Source organism: Aphanomyces astaci, assembly GCF_000520075.1.
Source record: "Aphanomyces astaci strain APO3 unplaced genomic scaffold supercont1.19, whole genome shotgun sequence".
In the NCBI taxonomy this organism is placed as follows: Eukaryota; Oomycota; class Saprolegniomycetes; order Saprolegniales; family Verrucalvaceae; genus Aphanomyces; species Aphanomyces astaci.
The window spans coordinates 106,791-127,292 of NW_009798282.1; the positions used below are offsets into that span (position 1 = coordinate 106,791).

Sequence of the window (20,502 nt, forward strand, 5' to 3'; positions counted from 1 at the left end):
CATTTCTTTTTTTTCGTAGTTCAAGTTCTTTGCCATGAAGAAGGTCTTCACACGGTGGATGTACAGCCCAATACTTTCATTAAGGTGCCCATGGTATTTAGGCATGGACAGTCCTTCTACTCGTCGTTCCGTGTCCCGTTGCTGGTCGACCGGTTGTTGGCTCGCCAGTTGGTTCATTGCATCCTGCAACTGTTGATGTAAAATCAACTGCTGCTCTTGATGTGCTTGCTGGTCCCTCATCATCTGCGTGTGCGGCTGTGCTTGAGCTTCTAGCAGCTGATTGATCATCTTCTGCTGCTGCTCCATCGCACCCATCATACGCACAAACGCTTCCTCCATATTTTAGAAAAAAGAAGCACTGGATTAAGGATTAGCAAAAAATTCGGCCAATTCTTCTTGTTCGCTGAGCTTCGGTTTCTTCTCTACAACCGGAACCGGTTTTGGCAAAAGTGCGCTGTTGATTTCTTCTGCCAAAAAACTTGACGCAACTGCCAAATTTGTCTGGACTTCAACGATTTTGTCCAAAACGCACTTAATCCGGATACTTCCGACTGTCCCGTTAAGTCGGACCAGATCCCGCTTGAAACGCTCGTTGACTCGCTGGGCTGCTTGGAGCTTCTCGATGAGGCTCTTTCTTATCGCGTCCAAATTCTCAACGTCAGGCTCGTTGAGTAATGGATGGTCTTAAACGAAACTAGGCGGTCAGGTACTTGATTAGCCTTTCGCTTAAGATCGTTTCGCTCGCGCTTGATTTCGCGTCCACTCGCAACCGCTTCTTTCGCCGCCTTCTTGAGCTTATTTTCCGCCGTCGCCTAGTTCTTGCCCATAAAATGGGGGTCCGGTGAGAATAAACTTCACACGCAACAAATGTCTTTCTGAGCTGTCGACTCAACCTCTACCGACCCTGATGCCGGATACTAAGGAGAGTGCCGTCGTAATAAAAGAGCACCTGAGCGATCACTAACTCAACACCAGCCGCCGTGAAAGGTCGCAACTGAACCTTCGCCTGAGCTAGATACAGTAACCTTACAACCTACGAGCTATGCCCCTCGGAGTAAGTCCTTATTGTCAACCGCGAGTGCTACCAACTGTAGCGGGTTGATAACGCAGAGGGAATTGTAAACTGATTGATTGGCGTTATCTACATGCATGACTTCTCTGACTATACTATATCTAATACCAGTACTATACATACGTGCGCTCTGCAGAAGGAACTTCTGGTGTCCATGGCCGAGCACGCCGCACGCCATTCGAGCTTAGTCGTAAACTGACGTCAACAGTGACGTCTGTTCTCATTGGGCGATAACCCTATGACGCTACAGTTTCAAACTCAAGGGGAAATCAGTAGTCGAAAAAGTCGTTGATGATGCGCGCCTTGTGGATTGGTACATTGTCCTGCTGCCAAATATAAGTTACCCCCCCCCAGTCCGAGCATCACGATGTTGAACGGGATTTCCTCCTGGAGCAGTTAAAGATAACGTGCGGCGTTGACTTTGGCTTCGACAAATGTCAACGAGCAAACACCATCTCAGCTTATGGCATCATAACAGAATCGCGGTTACTTTTGAAAGACACCGCGAGACGGTTGTCCTTGAATTCTTCGCCGGGTTCTCGCCACACGTACATCGTTTAGCATTTGGCCTTCCACGTGACCCTCTAAATTCGACAATGTCACGGTGGCAACCTCCTGAAGAAAACACACACACCAACAAACACGTTTCATTCTTTTTAAAGGTTATGCATACTATCAATCAACTCATAAACCTCCTTGTCAATAATACCAGTATGGCGCCAACAATTTACAATAGTGACTTGTGTCACATATTGCCAAGCCTCCTTGGCTCACTCCAACGCTTCCAACAGACTAACTTCGAGCAGTGCTCACGAGTGACGTGAAATTTTCTTATTCAGTTTCGTCAGCCGTTTCAACCAGCTTGTCAAATGTTTCAACAACATGCAATGCTCGCAACACACCAATCCAATGACGGATGGACATCGTCATAGTCATCGTGGAAATTAAGCTAGGATATCAACCCCCTCCTGAATTCGAAAATGATGTCGATTTTTCAATCCGAGTACATTGACCAATCAGAAGCAAGGAACCCTACCGAAAATACCTTTTTAGTTTTATACCTGAGCAGTAGTGATACCTCTTAAAACTTATCGGAATCAAAGGTTCCCTATTCTGGGGGACTACCGGTACTGTACTACCGGTAGTATTTTTCAGGTGAGTACTCTGCACATTCCTCAAAGTTTTCGATTGCCCGATTGATTCAATGGGATTATCACCGTTTTTCGTATTGTTGGGTATCTTGCTTTTGATTGGCTGATTTGTATTTCGGGAAATATTTCAAATTTACATGTTAACTGCACTATCTCACGGGAATCAAAAACACTCCCTTTCGTGCCAGAAGCGTCTATTTCGGTATGGAAAAGGATGAAAATCCCTATCATCAATTACTGTGTAATACTATTATTCGGGATGTACACCCTCTGTCAACTCACTCCAGTAAAAGGGAGTGAGTTGACAGAGGGTGTACATCTACCCTAACTTCGAGTTGATACAAGATACAGCTGTCCTATTGGCCAATTAACTACGAAGTTCGACCTAATTTATAGCCAATCAAGAAACATGAAATAGAAAATGCAACTTCGACAGGATATTAAATTACACATTTTGAATCACCGAATGCAGCATTCAATAGCTAGTACAGTGAAACTGATTAGAAGAGGTTATGAGTACCTGAAGGATTTCCGACTAACATTTTTATTGATTTCCATTATTTAAATTATAGCCAATCAGAATCACCAATTTTGATACTTGAGTATGATTGGATAACTCAAAGAGTGACACACAAATATCTTCGGTGGGCGTTGCATTCCGTCCTTCCCAGTAACTAGTAAATAACTTTTCTGGGCATGTATGGACAACGACGGTAGAATTTCTGTCCATGTGTCCCGGTTCTTCTGTCAAGACTTTGAACAAATACTTTTCACTGGACAAAAATACATAATTTTGGCCAATCACAACGAATGTAGATTGCACTACGTGATCAATCATGTCATAACACTCCTGTTGTCCATTTGAATTGTGGCTGTATGACGATAAGCCGCCGTGTGTTCTGCACATTCTGCGACTGCTCGTGCGGCAATGCCCCTTTCAGTTCCGCGTACAAGTGGTTGGTGCACCTGCCGTCATAGGCACATCACACCCTTCTTCTGCCTAGGCCACTAGAGTTCACGCGCGACTTCCGATCACGAGGCCACCGGTGCCTCCTTCAGTGCTGCGCCGCACGCTCGCCTTGCGCGTGCAATCTGGTCATGCGTGTGGCGGGAAGCTTCACCGACCTTGAAATAGAGAGGTTTATGTGCTTCTCGCGAGTCGAAGACGCTCGATCTCAAGGGCTGGACATGGGCCCCGTTGACTCGACTGCTCTCAGAGCCATGGTCGCAACCACGACCCTGCCACGCCAGGAAGCACATGCCATCATTCCCAAGCCTCCTGTACGCATCACACCACCGTATCTTATTGTATCCTTCCCTAGCACAACCACGACGCTTCTGACGGGGCGGTTGGTTTTGATGGCACTTTGTAGTTGGCCGAGTGTCTCTTCGACGTGGATGTGGCCGCCGTCGCTTCTTCGTTGATCGTTCCCAGCTCAAGCGGCACATTGTACACATTCAAAGTACCATCTCGTTAGGCTATAACTACCGACCCCCATCACAACAACATCATCATGTAGTCGTACTTGGTTATGACCGAAGTCGAGGCGCAAGTGGTTGTGGGCTGGGCCCAGTCGCCTCTATTCACCATCACCAGTGCTCCCCCCTTGTTGCCAACGCTCAGTTTATTTGCCCTATGCGAATGCCGATGCTCGTACTTCTCCACCGACTACATTCGGTATTGTCCTTTTACCCAAAATTTGGATTACTTTTGTGCGGAATCGCCAAATCCCATCGATCGATTCTTTAATTTGTAGTACGTTGTATGTAGAAAGGTGTCCTGTGGTGATTTGTGATCACACTAATTGAAGTCACACACTAATTTGACGATGGTTTTCTGCAATCTGATTGGCTCAATTCTACCGCGATGGTTCTTGTGTACATTTGGTTCCTGTGGATTCATCATTCTCCATGTCGCTCCAGTTTAGAATCAACACTAGAACAATACCAAATCTACCCCCCCCTCCTCCAACCAGTAAAATCAAAATTAAAAAGCTGCTCACACAAAATCATCATATATTCGTAGCATGAACAAATCGTGCGGCCGAAAAGAACTGCGATGTTTTCCCCACTGTTGCCCTGATCATATGCCATATAACAGCTGCAACGTCCCCCTTCACATCCGGCTTTTGTCAGCCAGCGCAGACTGGACTGTCCTGGCCCGGGTTGAGCTGGCAACATCTACATTAGCCATCGGCGACGTTCTATCTCTCGACGCTTTGCAGACCGACACGAACTGGATTCTTGGGGCCAAGATGGATTATTACGTACGTGTAGTTTTGTTGTGTATATATATATCTAGACGTTGGATCATTTTACTAGTATATACTCCAAACTGGTTTATACATATATATAGGACGACGACATTGAAGACGGAGATATCTACGCTTTTCAATCGTCCCATCAAATCGGCGAACGCCAAGTCGTGATGGGGTGGCCGTACTCGTGGACGTCCACAGCGTCCCACACAAATCGAGAACAAATGCACGTGTGGACTGTACGTAATATAAGCTTAACGTGTCGAAAATATCACAAAAGACCAAAAAGTGATACAAAGCCAATGAAAAGTGATATAAAAGCCCGTGGAAAGTGATATAACAGAGAGTGAAAAGTGATATATAACACACGGTGGATGGATCCTGTAGGCCTACGCGATGGAAAGCACGGGCACCGACTTGCGGGTCCAAGGGGTCGTGTCGTCCGCTGCGTTTTCCGTGGTGTCGTACCGCCGCCGCCGCACCACCACCACCACCGACAGTAGTTCATAATTGTTATAATTCCAGGCAAAATATAACACTGTCGTTACTATTGACACGTGGTTTTATGGTGAGTAAACAGTGACTTCATGGACGTAGCAAAAGTCAATAGTCGTGTTGTACAAGGTGATTTATTATTAGTATCTGCAACCAGTAACGATTTCCACAAGTGTACTCGTATTTATCCAGTGTTTCATTGTTTGAACGAGCTTTTACAATTGTCGTTGGGCTAAGTATATAGTGTCTACATATATATACTACTGTAGTATATATACTACTGTAGTATATATGTAGACACTCGGAAGAATCTATAAATGTTGAATATACAGTGAAATATGCGAAACGCTGACGTTCAGAAAGCTACTCCAGATTTATCATGCCTTTGTATGATCAGTTAACGGCATGTGACCAACCCACGACTGTGTGTTTGTTGATTATTGTAGGCGAATTGTTAGTATGTATTCCATGTAATGACTGTGAACTTACAATCGCTCGATATATATATGTTGTCATGATATGAACTTGATTTCACAAACACGATGCGATATATATAGTGCACGAAGTACTTTAGTAGATGCAATGCAACTTGTTTTGCATGTACTACATATGTAGAGAGCCATGTGAATGCGCATATCAACCAACTAATACTAACTATTAGACGATAGGATGGCAAAGGCTACCATCGACCCATTCCAGAGGAAGTGAATTTGTTACAAGGAATTATACGATTTAGCTGAAGGTGATCAAGAATCTTCAAGTGCGTGCGAGAAATACCATGGGCAAACAATAAAACATGCAAATTAGAAGACTATTGGTTGATGGAAAATGATAAGTATTACTAAGTAGTACTTTGAAGTATGAGTAGTATACGATGCCAAGACCACATTCCGATACATAGTATCCAAATACATACAGTACAATAAAGCAAACTCTGAAACTATTTCAACATAATCATTCACATACGATTTGAGCTACGGAATAAACACTGCATCTGTACTTTGACATACCCCGGAGTATGAAATTGACTTGAGGCACTGGCCAGATTTGTGTGGCTTGAAATGTAGACTTATACTCCTCGGCATTCCGATTGTTCGTTGAGCGACGATCATTAGAGCACTTTACTCTTCATGTTCATTGACGGACGAGGCTGCAGTTGTTTCGACTTATTAACAAAGCAGTCATTTTCCATGTTGCATTTCAGTTCATCATAACCAAATGAAGTCGACCAGTGCGATGACGCAATGTACTTAGGCTCACTCCGACACAAGCATGATTTAATGTAGACTGCAGAACCCATGCATTGTCCTTCTGTCAATTCTTCTAGTGTGTAGCTAGCTAGCCGAGTAAGCCTACGACTGTATCGTGGCAGTTGTCCCTACTATTATGTACTGTAAATACTTACAGTAATGCGATAGACAGGATGGAATGGTTTCTATATCATTTCACAATGAAAACACATGTTTTACCACACTACAGTAAATGACCGAATGTATAACCGAAGATATTTTATTTTTACAAAACCACGTTATCAAAACAGTTCTGAATGATTAACGAAATGACCGAGTGATTTTAACCAAAGTAACGAAATTGCACCATAAGTACGTACTCTGTACAAAACTATAAATCAAAGTGATCGCTTATATAAAAATATAGAAAATGCGACACTGCCCACTGGGTGGAACAAGGCGTAAAGAACACTCTTATGGAATGGTACGACTACGTATTGACTATTGCATTTTACTACTAAGTTAAGTTATGCCAAACTCTTGTACTAGGTAGTAGCACTGAAGGAGTTAATGCATATCTCTGGAAGAATTAGGAAAAACCAACAATTTTGGGTAGTGCTCCTTCATTGCATGTATCCGAATCGAAAGATTTGGCAACCATCTTGTACAATATGATGAATACATCGATGGCGTACCTAGAGTAAGGAAGAATATTCAAAAATATCCCCCAATACGGATATATAGAACGTTGGCGTTACTGTGTTGGAGCTTGACAGTTGCGACGACCATGCATGGCTAAGTTACTGTATCTCGGCGAGCATCGCATTGCGAGAGAGAATGTTCCTACAAACACTTGCTCTTTTGAGAACGTTATGGAAATATCATTTTACGCAATTTTGAATGCAAATTACAATCCATGTGTACTTTGTAAATCGAACGGGTCGAAGAGTTGCGTTTTTGGAAGTGACCCGAGAGACAATGAATTTGCAACAGTATTTCAACGAGCTACGATTACAGAATCCAGACCTTCCATTTATTACCATGTCGCATAGGTTACCATGCACCTTACCATTTCCAGCTTCGTACGCTTGTACCCTTGTAACCCCAAAACCCCTTGACATATAATGCGTGCCCCTAAATCACTTGTGTTTTCATATCATGCCTGTTCCCGGGGTAAGTAAGTGTGTGTAACAACAGGCTTTTGACATACCGATCAAACTGATCCTGATATCCGAAAGCATACAAAGTTGGTAGTATAGCACTTGTAGTCGTGGTTGCACTTGTATATTTTTGCCAGAAGTTGACAGAAGTTGTAGACTCTAAAAATGCGTTTGTGTTTTGTATTGATCTCAAGTGACCGAGTGTTTGCCAAAGTAATCTATTAACGTTTTACCTCGTGATTCGCGAAATATACACGGTCACTGGGTCATTGGTCAAGTGGTGAGATATCTACTAAAGTATGTGTTGTCAAGCCAATAACTTGGTAACTCACCACCTATAGTGACTATTCTGACCAATCGAACACCTAGGACAACAACTTTTTGAGATCGTGCCACTTGAATACAAAACCGGCGAAATCGAGTCCAGTAATTATAGTACGTAACATTAGCATGTATACCATCAAACATACTACTATTACTAGTACGTCGTTATGGGCACTGCCTCCAATATGAAACGCAGATTTACCCACCTACATCTGGACATATATAATATATGCGTAGACCTTTCCCAATATAAATCACATCCAAGCCAACTATGTACGTACCCCTTGACCGTTATAGTAAAACCGAAACCTCTATTTTGAGCATCACATCATGTTCACGTAGGAGATGAATATTAATTGCGGATAAAGACATTCCTCTGCGACAGAGTGAATATGAGTGATCAGCACAACTATCCGATGTAGGAACACTTCAAAATCAACGAGAAATTACATAATCAAAGGAAACAAATCATCACGAGCACGAACCTCACAGCATTGGTATCTATCAAACCATTAGAATTTCATCGCTAGCTAGCCTACACGGAACGTCAAGGACGAGTAAGCAAAAACATGTATTTCATTCGTATTAATCGTTAATGCGTGCAGAGCTGACATTTTATAACACAGTACAAAGTATTACGATCTTAAAATCCGATATTCACGTACACCTCACGGCATCCACACTATCATTCCCTATCCCTTTGGTTTAGTAACGAAGTAATATCAAAACACTGTACACATCACTTTCGATAGCTACAAAAACCAGGGGACCTTGGAATCAAGTAAACTGAATAGTACTATCACATTTTCTTCCTTCAACCATTAAAGCACGCATATCGTCACTTACTTTCAAACTTGTCGGTAGGAACTAGCACAATTTGCATTATTTATAAACCACCATATTTCAACGATGAACGAGGAGATTCTGAATTTTCATGCCTGGTAAGCGTCCATGTTCGCTGGGGTGGCTCAGCATTTGGTAGTCGTGATCTCAACTCTATACATCCATAATACTACCGTATTTGTCGTTGAGCTGCGCAATATGAAGTATAAAACGTGAATATAACTATATACACTTGATGTACTCTTCAATTCACAATTATGCAAACGAACATATTGATAAATATATCGTTCAAATTTAATTATTACATGGTGCAAAGGTACGACAGTAGTATGCGGTTTCGAATCGATATTGACAATACCTGATCACAGAATCCGCAGTCCAAGCACATCTCTCCTCATATGGCATCATGTGGAACGCGATATGAATAACATTATTAAAAACTTGCCACAAATGAAGCCGTAAGAAAACCTGGCCAAATAAATAAGTCACCATACTGTGGTCGTTGCCTGTGTAGCATGGTTCGGGCTCGACTTACGTCAACGTGAACGACGTTATCACAACCTACGATTTACACGAGCTATTGAACGTACGTATTCTACGCTGAACGGGGGGGGGTGCGGCATGCATCGCCGAGTTTGAAGCCATTGGGAACGTTATGATGCACACTTCAAGTCTTTGGTTGTGCTCGGTGAAGGCTTGTTCCTAGGTTCGTTGATAGGTGCTTATAGACCATTGCTCGACAGGTACAACAAGGGATAGCCCCCACTGAAGCATCTTGCTGGGATTCGTGAGCTTTCCCCGAATAGTATGTATGACCCTTATGTCGTCTCGCTACAGCAAAGGCAAACAGCAAGATGGAGCAGGCTGGTTCATGGTACGTACGCTGCCGCTTTTGATATCCCCCAAGTAAAGGGGTCATAGAGGTTCCTTCGCTGGTCGTTCAGAACATGGTGGGCGATCATTCAAAGTCGCACCTGCTGGCAATAGATCTCCTTTTCCAGATAACGTTCTACCTCTGTACGAAAGTAGCTGCAGCAAGAACACTCAACAGTTGTCCTCGTATATGTCATCCAGAATTACATCATACAAGGGCTTTTAGAGAGGAGTCCGAATTGACCTGGAAATAACTCCAATTCGGCCAAGTCCAGAAAATACCCTTGAAATACTGCAATAATGATGTTCAGTTATCACTGTACTACAGTATCATTTTTAAAAGTTAATACTCGCCAAATGGGTGGAATATCAGTACTCACAGTGTTTTGGGTTATATATGTGGTAAAGTCAATCTCGAAGGTATCTATAAAATGATAGAGCTTGTTGCAGCTACTTTCGCACAGAGAGGTAGTAAAATACCAAATTAAGCACATAACCACAATATAAGGCCTACTAGTATCTGAAACAGCCAATGAATTCCTCCAAATATTTTATAATCTAACCGCCCAAGACATATGCAAATTGGGTTGTGATAGATATTTAATAGCTTAAAATATACCATAATATAATATGATCGTCGAGTTTTGACGCGTTTGCAAAGCAAATTGTGTATTTCTCATGAAAGATAACTTCAAAACGTATCCAATACTAGTATGCACCTATAGATTGGCCTGGATTTTGACTATATTTAACACATTTTCGAATTTGTATGCAACGCTTCAATACCGATTTACATCCGTGGGTTAGGAAATAGTGCGCTTAATTTGGTCTTATACGTTAATATAACAACGTTCCAGGTGAGCATTCATGGCAGAAAACAACTTTTCAATTTCGTGAATTCCTTGTAGATTCGGCGAGTTTGCTCACAAAACCATGTCGAAAGTAATTTTAACATTGTACATTTCTCGGTCATTGATCTATGATAGCACATAAAAACTATTGACGATAGCAATTATATATCATCAACGATACGCATACTACGAACGCCAACAAAATAATATCATGATTGGATTACCCTAGAACGATGGATATCCAGCCAGCCAGCTATACATAATCCTACAACCTCATCTTATTCCCGCCAATTCACAACAAACGTAAGACTTGTGATAAGGAGTTGAATGACCTTCACAGGGTTGGGGTTTCAGCGTTTAGCTGGAGTAATTGATGCACTGGTAAAAAAACTATTCACACGAAGCTATGTCATCGAATTTATCTATCCCACCTCAGCTCAATATTAATATTCGTTTGTGAAACACAAATGAAACATATACCCTAGCTTGAATCTGTGAACCACAAAGACATAAATCACAACGTCGTACACATCGAATAAACATATGACGATATCTGCAACACATTTGATGTCGTCGGGATATTCAATGTACCAAGTTATATCGTCTCTAGGTAAACTCCTGGATCCCTTCAAAACATAGTTTTGGTGTTTCTATATACGACTGCGCACGCACCACGCAAGATACATCATTTACCAAATCGTTCAGCGACGAATCTGCCACGGACTTGGGTTACTCGTTGAGTCAATACATGAAACCAATATAAAAGACGATAGACTTCAAAAGTGAACCATAAACCCCTTCAGTAAAATTGCGCATTTTCGTAAGTAACCAGGGACCATCATCGTAAACGAGCACAATACATACTTGAAAGCAAGTTGGGCTCCATTACCCAGTGCGTGTGATCCGTGGTAATCATGTCACCATGTTTCACTTCATCGTCGACAATTCACACAACTCGGAAAGAGAAACAATAGTAGTCCATGTCGACAGAATGTAGTCCAAATTGAATGGCGGTTGCCTTTTGGAAGCATGCGTGGGAAATTCTTAATTCTTGCCGACCACAGAGGAAAATTCGACTAGTTCGATGGAAAAGTGATGGTATAGTGTGTTGTACGACTAACCTACCACACAATACAATCATCTACGACTGACAATTGTCTAATATAACTGTAAAGTGAAACAGAGTATCATAGTCTAAAACTACAGTATATCAACCAACCACAAGGAGAAAACGATTATTCAACTAGAGAAAAAAAAAACAAATGGCCATAAAAACAATACGACATAACACAGCAATGTGAACAAAGCAGAAAATTGAACATGATTCATTTCTGAGCCGACTTGGGATTTCTCGTGGCAAGATTCGACGTGCCAACCTAGTGGTACATCGCTCACGCATAACCTGGTAGCATTTGCATATTGACATATTGACGCTGTTTGGATGTTGACCAACGTCACTTGACGACACCATCGTGGGCTGAACACTCGCGGGTCCTATTCACGGAGGTTATAATTGCAATGTGGATCATTTTCGAAATGTACACTCTCTATTCTAGCCGTCGACACGATTTCTTCTTTCGAACAAAGCGAGCATTTGCATAGCTTCCTTAACGCAACAGTATTCTGGAGGTGTAGGGTCAGCGTTGGCGCCACTATAAAAGACACATGGTGGAATTCCGAGTAGTTAAGATAATATGGGGAGATGGATTATTGTTCGAGCGTGTCCAGTGTGACTTTGTTTTCAACAAGGTGAAAGAAAGTAGAAATGAATCCTGGGGATATACGCACACACCTGACGCGAATGATGTTCGAGGGTACGATAGAACACTGGAGAGAGGGGTAAAGGTCAACGCTAGTGGTTTGTCTTGTCGCAGTGTAACGACACGATAAACTAGTCCAAATGCAAGCGATTCGAGGGGAGGATGTCGTTGGCGTCATTGGTTTTGGGGAACGCGATTTGTGCGGACACGAGAAAGGATGGCGATGAGTTGGTGCAGTGGTGGCTTTCGTCGGGGGCGATTTAGAATGGATGGATGCTGCAGCAAGGAGAGGGACGGCAACCGAATGGACTAGTTCAACGGAGCTGCCAAGGCAAGGCGGTGAGCTTCGACCAGAAGCAGCAGCAACGAATGAATGAATGAATGCACACTCGACAATGTCTGAATGACAGATTCACCACTTAGGGCAATGGATACGCTGGGAAAGTGTCCACATCGCACACGGCTACAGTAGGTAAGCTATCACAGAATATAATCGTCAGGACTGATAGTGGAGTGCTTACTATTGAAGTTTTCAAGTGGGGTGTCGTGGTTACCAACACGGTGGTTCAATGAACATAGCTGACTTGGGACACTCGTGCCTGGGATGCTTTGGCACGCAAACCTATCGGAAGATCGGTCACGACAGGTGGCAAGCATGTCCAGATTGAATTTGAAAGTTGGTGCTGTCAGGTCAGTCGACGTGGAAATCTCCGAGTATGTCCTTCAATTCACTTACGAGGTCGTGAACTGAAGTACGTGCGTGGCCTTGTCCTGGACACGTACGTATGGGCGCCAGCAGTAGCAGTTATGAGCTAGGATATACCATCACATAGGTCGAATGAAAAGATGCATTTGCCTGATGAATAGCCATACAGTGGGCACTATCGGCCACAGTCTCAACTTACACTTCTGGTAATGCAGTTTTCAGGTGTTACCCACATGAAAATGGACTAGTTGTCCATTTGGCAAAGGGACATGTTACCGTTCCGTCTAACCCTATTGGACGTTGAACACAAATCGACGAATCGAATCACGAATCGACGCTATTGGCTAATCCAACTTTTGAGTGGATTTCATTGGTTCTTACAGAATGGACAAGTATAGCCAGCCAATCAGAACTCCAGCGTGATTAGTCAAATTGCTTGTTACGAAAACCACATGATATTTGTTTATCAAGGTTTTGTTATTCTTATACTCCGTACAGTAGTACAGAATGTTTGTTGATTTGGATAATATTCCTCAAACGTTAATAAATTTACGTCAAACGAAGCCCCAGTACAGTACAGTAGCGCAATTTTATGCGCATAGTACAGTATTGATTTCAAAACTCTTTCCCCCGACAAGAATGATATCATGTTTAGATTTCAATCATGCTTAACTGCATTACCGTACTCAATACGTTAAGGGCTCATATCCTTTGCCAACTACTCTGATGAAGGTCATTCCAGGCTGTGGTTGACTTATGAGTGTCCTTGGGGAATTCCGTGATAACTAGGTTCGACGAGGTTATGGTAGTTAGCGTGGTGTTGCAGGACGGCTGCTATCCATTTCGCAGCCAGCGTTTTCAGAATCTAATAGTGCGGATCGTAAAACAAATATATGTATTTGGCTGAGAATGTTGCAATTGTCCAGGTTTTTGGAGGATCACGTTTCAACACGGCATGTCTAAGCTCCAGCCGACCGATAAATCATGGAAAATAGACCAGTAAAAACTGAACTGCCAACGTTCTACTTATTGAGTCTATGAATCCCAATCCATACCCATCCCCTAAGCAATGGGGTAGCTGTATGTTCATCAATCGAATGGTACTGAACGTCGGACCTACCCATACCTATGTTCATTAAGGTAAACCATCAATATCACAAACTCTTTTTGTGCACTAAAATGTCAAATGTTTGAAGCATTCCACCTCAAAAACTCCGTCGAATAAAACAAAATTAAGGGTGCGTTGGAAAGTATAAATTCAGCTACACTTTTTTAGTGCCAAGAAATGCCTGAAATATCCTAACGATGTATTTGGAATAACAACGTAACGTCAAAGAATTGGCGAAACATTATTGGCTTTGCATTTCGCGAACGATCGTAATAGCTTAGTTTTGTATGAATTATGGAATAGTTATTTACAAAATATAATACCTGGCATATGAACACTATTCTACATTAGATTTGAATGCATTATAATGAAATGCAATTTGAAATTTGTATTGGACAATATAATAATGAACATAGTTTTGAACTTCAAGATGTTCTCCTGTTCCTTTGGCTGAATATAATCATATCCAATGTAACGTCCTCATTCGAGAATGAAGCCGTTGGATTGGATAAAATGACAACCGTTCGCAATATTGGTGGTTTACCTAGGTGTGGAGTGGCAACGGACATTTAGCAGCATTACTTTTGAGGGGATACTAGGGAGTCCGAGTGCAAGACCTTGGGATACTTCCCTATTAATTATAGATACCAGCTATAATGTCAACTTATACTTATGGTATTTACTATGGAAGGTGCTGCAATGCGAGAACGGCCAGTGGATGATGAGGTAGACTTAAATTCACATGCAGCAGTTGACATTATCGAACCAAGCAAAGTTCAGCCCACCGGTTCATCACAACAGGTCTGTATTATGAGTGAACTGTTTGAGTTACGAACAAACATAATCCCACAGTAATGGTATCGATGAGAAGGTAACCACAACCGTCACGAAGTTCCTCTAATACCTCATACATTCTGAATATTTAGATTTAAGCTCTCAACAAAATTAATAACATTTTCAAATCAATACTCATTTTTAGATTATTATAGATTCGTTTGTCATATAAAAATTTCGATTTATTTTATCTAAAATATGGACCGAAAAATTATATACTACCTTTATCGGTATTTCTGTTTTGAATAAATAAATAATATATATATTTATAAAACAAATCTTTATTTTTTTTGATATTTAGAAAAAATACTTCGAAGTGTAAAAGAAAATAAACATAACGAATTTGCAGAGTCCTGCATTCTTATTCAACAGGCGCTACCTCAGTCTCTAAATTTAATAGATGCTATACTATTAAAAACAGAACCTTTCTTTCGAAGTGTTTATCGATGAATTCATCTTTTGAATACAAAGCTATAAAAAAGGAAACTCCAAAGCTTCAATAGCCAGGCAAGCATGACATCACTTCGGAAATCAATCACGTCACGGCATAGCTCCATTGATCAAATGTACTCAGTCAGCATACCACACTGAATTTCACGAGGCATAGTTGAGTAACAATCATGTTCGCACCATAATTCGCAGGAATACTCGTGTTTTCCGGTACCGGTAGTTGTCATGAGAACGCTCCAACAACAAGACAACTTGTCAATAAAGCATCTTCAACTCCTTACTACCTCACAGTAATTTGCCTACCAGTTATGACAATAATGATGCTTACAGACGAGCATATATATTGTTGTGCGGTGCTTTGACAAGTAAAACATGCACACTACCTCGGATACTGTAGTAATAGATGTGATTATGTGATACACTTGCACTTGTTGCACTACAGGTAGTTGATATTGTCGCTCCACACAATGCAAGAACAACTCTGCTCAGTCACGAAATGTATTCAAAAAAGCGCACCGGGAGATCAATATGAGCGGGCAGTCACTACGGTAGTATTGGACGGGAGGTCACGTGACACCTTCTGACGGGACGAGAGCAGACTTCTACCAGGGGAAGTTGGACAGTCGCAACTACAGAATGAGAACTGTCAACCATAAAATATGACTAGTGACAGCTCAGTTTGGAGTGTGATATTTCAATGGGGTGGATACACAGGGAACGCTGATTTCGTGATTTGCTGTCGTGTTGCAGACAACGAATGAGCTTTTTCAACTCACCCGACCAGATTGCGTGTGTAGGTCGATAATATCATCTGCCACGAGCATTTAAGCCTTTTAGCAGCAACCAACGATATCATCAGCTGAATCATGTTTGAAATCAATCGTACATGACACGGGCAAGGTCATATGTGTATTCGAATGAAGCGTACATCTAGTGACAAACTGTACACAACTAATGCACAGCGAACCCACTGATTGTAGAACAAAACGACAAGAATGCAACCACGATAGGATTCACTACGACCTAGTCAGAGATGCAATGTGCTACCGACTTCAATTTCCAACCGCCAGTCGCGCACCAATGCCGAAACATGCTACTACTATCGTGTCATGCTAAATATTATTGTCTGTCCATGGACAACGGTCGTGACGCATATAAATTACGCTAAACAACCGAAACGTATCGCAAGGCATGTTTACAATATAAACAATTCAACCGACGTTCAAAGCGGACAGCAACAAACCATCAAAACACGCAAGACAAACCTACCGCACGTTAGGCAAGGGCTGCAAACATGTTTCATCATGAACGAGATAAATATATTCAATACGCCGCGTCCACCTAACAATAATGCCGTCAGATTCCACGTACATTTGTTGGTGTTGGTCTCGTTAACGAACTTTCACAGACTACCAGCACATACTAAACGGACTACACTATGGTTTCAATATACCGAGCAAAGACTGCAGGTTTGAGTGCCAGGTCAGTCGCACAACACCAAAGTAGTTTAGGTATCTGTGGTCGAAAGTCGCTTGTTGCGTCCCTGGTAGGAGAATGAGGGTGTCCTTGCAGATATCCTCATGACTTTGCCTAGGCAAATGAATGTGAGGCCAAATATAGTACAAGGTGACAAACCACGTGAAGTGGCATTGAAAAATGATGTCCACCACGCGAGTATGGGCCAGGCAAAGTGAAAATGGACAAGTTGTCATCGTGATGGGGCGACAAGTAAAACATGCATTCCGAGTTGGATGCTGTAGTAATGGATGAGATTCTGTGATATATGCAGTCTGGATATACAAGTACATACAGTTGGAAATTATCACGGTTATACTGTGTAATAGTATGAAAAATGACGAACTCAGAATATTGACATATACAGGTATTAAATATACAGAGTATACATACAATCATAAGCAAGTTTACGGTGCTGCTGAAAAGTCCTCCCAGACAAGGTTCGGTGGAAACCAGCTTTTGTTGTCGACCTGCGCCGCCCTGCGTTTGGAGACAACACGCACGACCTGACACCCCAAATGGGCACGACAATCTCGTTAGCAGCAACAAGGTACATGAAATATATGCCAGCAATTCGTGAAAGTTGCCATTAAAACGTTTGTCGAGTTTGCATCTATGGTTGTCTAGACCAATCGTAGTTACCCTGAACGGGGTAAATATGATAACGAAGTTGAAAGACTGCCGCAAGCTGTACCTTGCAAACTTATCTCATGGAATACTGACGCGATATACGTGGGAAACCTTCAAAGTGATAGTATGGCGGAATTTCGATATAAAAAGCTCCCTAATACAAGGGGAATACCCCTCCCGAATGAGATGTCATAGACAGTCCATGCATACGTGTCTGCCTCAAAGCCCAAGAACTTTGCAATCAATACGACACCAACTATGGTACGTCAAGACAACTGTGGACGAGTTACATATCGTTCAGTTGAAGTCATGTGACTGTACAAGAAACACCGATACCCCCTGCAATATGTGTCGTCAATTATCGGGTATGTTGGAACCAATGGGTTGTATGCGTTAGTTCCTGAACAAGACGCTTCAACGTGAGAATCATCATGGAATCTAAAAGTATTTCTTCTCATTATTGGACTCAATGCGATATATTCTGCTCCGACACGTAGTTTCACTCCTGCATCACGTGTGGGAGGCTAGTGTTTCAGTTGTTATGTTGTCGTCGAGAACAACCATATCCGTTTTCAAGGTATAAACATTACCGTGGGACGTCTTGAATGAAATATGTTGATGGTTAGGATGACTACAGCAATGGCAGCACCACCGCCGGTCTTTGCTTCCTTCCGTACTTCAGGAGCCTTCAGAACCCTTGTATGTGCTAAGTGGTCAGAAATCGATGTCGGCAAACTAGTTCGTTACACTCGTACAATTATGGGGTGCTCAATCGAATGAGCAGACCAAATCGGCAGACTATCGATGGACCAATCAAAACCCAGATCAAGAAGAAAGTAGCCAATCAATTTCACTGTTCGACATTTCAACATCGATTTAGTGCGTGAATTAAATTTGTGTGAAACTGGACGATCTTTCAAAGAAATTCGACAAATCGATCGATAGATTTGCCGAATCAGCACAAAAGTCCAAATTTTGGGTAAAAGAAAGACAATAACCGGAGATTGATGAATCGATGCAATTTTCTGAACAGGGGATGGAAGGATGAAATATTATCATCACTGTGCTACCCCATCGCTACCTCGATGAGTGTTTTCGATGTGCTAAAGTGGTGTAAGGTTATAGTAACAACAATGTGTATTGCCTAGTGATTATGTAACTCTCCAGCTTAATGTGTGTTTCCTAACGTTACAAAATCAACGTTACGTCACTGAGCTTGTGCGATTCCTTGCAAACGCTAATATGTCTTTGGTAGTGAAGTGTCATATTGTGCGTACCACCGAGTATTGTAATACCGATGCCTTGAACGTGTTCTCCATCGTATTTGCGTTTGGAGGGCATCAGAGAGAGTTCAAGACGCCGCTTTTAGGGTTTTCGAATACCTACGGGTACAGCCGTAGGGTAAGGTTGGTATAAACATGTATTTCTTTTGAGTGGCTGTATTGTGGCTAATACATGGCATCCCGGTCAATTGTATCCCGGTTCTGACTTGTCCAGAACATAATATTATTCCACTTATGGGACAAGTACATAGAGTGATCGTCACAACCATCCTTGCAGGACATGTCTGTCGTCATCAGTAATGATTAAGCCTGGAGAAAAGCCGAAGTCCATTGGTAGGCAGGATATATCGGCCCTACATCAGCGCAGCGGCCTTCTTCTTGGCATCGAGCTGCTGCAACGTGTTGGCTTTTACTCGATGGTACTCAGAGTGCAGCGTGCCACTGCATTTGGTCGTTTGGGTTATACAATTGTATTGGATATGCTATTAATACTAGTACGTATCATAGGCATTGGGGGTTGCTCGTACACTTAGGAATCGTTCAATGTGGCCTAGTCCCATGCTATTCCTCGCTTTTGGTCTGTCCAAATTAACTGTCGTGCGCAGTATTCACCACGTTGTCCACTGACTGTCCTCGCAAGCGGTGGAACTAATTGACGAGCACTTGACTAACGAGTTTATACTGAGCAACTTTGCAATGCTGCATCCTCCACAGTCATTTTACCTCGACATAATGGTTTGGCACTATCACGACTTCTCTGTACGAATTTCCCTACTAAAATGGTGCAGCTCAAAGCTGGGTCATACTAGAAGTACTTAATAGCTCCAACCAAAGCAGAGAAGTAGAAGCCTTTCGTGTTATAAACTGCAAGTCGCCTTTCGAAAGAGCATTTCCAGACTGTGCAATTTAGCCACATCATTTATTTTCGATTTCACATGGAATGTCAGTTGCTGGTTTTTCGAATCAAAAATTATACCACTAACTTCCACATTATTCATAGCCATGATATCTGATTATACCTCCAAACAATGACGAACAGCAGCCTTTTTTTGATACCATTGACCCTGACCCTGCATTCTTGTTTGTTTTCTCATGGTAATACTGAAATAGTAGTTTTACCTAAAACTCTTTCTTTGCCCGTACAACAAATATGTCGGCTATGCAACTGGTTCTATTTTCGATATTCAATATTAATAATAGTATTGTGCCTCTGGCCCCTCATTTCAGATTCTGTTAGAATCGGAAAAGTAGTAGGTTCATAATTTCCGAAAATCGACCTAAAAAACGAAGGGTTGGTCTGGATCACACCCCAATTTTTGCTAATATTTCAAAAAATTGGTTCAAAGTAATTCGAAGAATTTGGTTGTCACCTATTTTTGACTGTCTGGATCAAACTGATTTCAAAAGAAAAGAAAATCTACGATTCTCAGTTCTTGCCAACTTTGAGAACAAAAAGCCCCTTGAACGTCTTTTCTATTTTTTGCGAAAATGCGATATTTGGCAAAAATATTGAATTCTCCAAATTTTGGGTCCAGACAATATTTTTTCCTTTTTTGCCGATTTCTTAGATATTTCCAGAATATCGAAGATATTGTCCTTTTTTGACATTCAGACTCACCCTAAAAGCAAAAATCATCAATGCTGGTAATATTGCAAACGAATAAAGATAATATCTTCAATACTAGTGACAATTTCTGGTGTGTGGCCCCACTCACATATCTTATTAAACGATTAGAGCAAGGTTTGCCCGAGTATTCTTTGCTGTACCACGATATGATGGTACAATACCTTAACATGTTGCGGCATATACATTATACCACCTATTGATCACCATCACATAGATAGGCAGCACGAAGTACTGCCGAGAATAAGGTGATCTATGTAATGTCTGCCCAAACATGCAATTTGGCAGCAAATCATAATCATGAAATGAAAATGATTGGTCAAAATTTGGTGCTCT

The 20,502-nt window shown here is 41.8% G+C and overlaps 2 protein-coding genes across 7 annotated transcripts; both read left to right on the forward strand.

Annotated features, from left to right (window-relative positions):
- Positions 1-3,081: 3,081 nt before the first annotated feature.
- H257_08476 lies at positions 3,082-5,031 on the forward strand. 2 transcript variants are annotated; one of them, XM_009834347.1, is made up of 7 exons: positions 3,082-3,179; positions 3,228-3,504; positions 3,597-3,686; positions 3,744-3,901; positions 4,250-4,490; positions 4,580-4,720; positions 4,869-5,031. In XM_009834347.1, exons 1-7 carry the CDS (start codon positions 3,100-3,102, stop codon positions 4,989-4,991), a joined length of 1,110 nt encoding a protein of 369 aa, XP_009832649.1. In that variant the 5' UTR covers positions 3,082-3,099; the 3' UTR covers positions 4,992-5,031. The 2 variants fall into 2 exon arrangements, with proteins under 2 accessions (XP_009832649.1, XP_009832650.1); XM_009834348.1 differs by having other exon boundaries at positions 4,250-4,720.
- Positions 5,032-17,041: 12,010 nt separating this feature from the next.
- H257_08477 (hypothetical protein) lies at positions 17,042-18,190 on the forward strand. Of its 5 annotated transcripts, none has more exons than XM_009834350.1 (5): positions 17,042-17,179; positions 17,257-17,520; positions 17,567-17,624; positions 17,757-17,836; positions 17,886-18,190. In XM_009834350.1, the coding sequence occupies exons 1-5, from the start codon at positions 17,148-17,150 to the stop codon at positions 18,037-18,039; spliced, it is 588 nt and encodes a 195-aa protein (XP_009832652.1). In that variant the 5' UTR covers positions 17,042-17,147; the 3' UTR covers positions 18,040-18,190. The 5 variants fall into 5 exon arrangements, with proteins under 5 accessions (XP_009832652.1, XP_009832653.1, XP_009832654.1 ...); XM_009834349.1 differs by having other exon boundaries at positions 17,148-17,179; positions 17,236-17,520; XM_009834351.1 differs by having other exon boundaries at positions 17,257-17,624.
- The last annotated feature ends 2,312 nt before the right edge of the window (positions 18,191-20,502 follow it).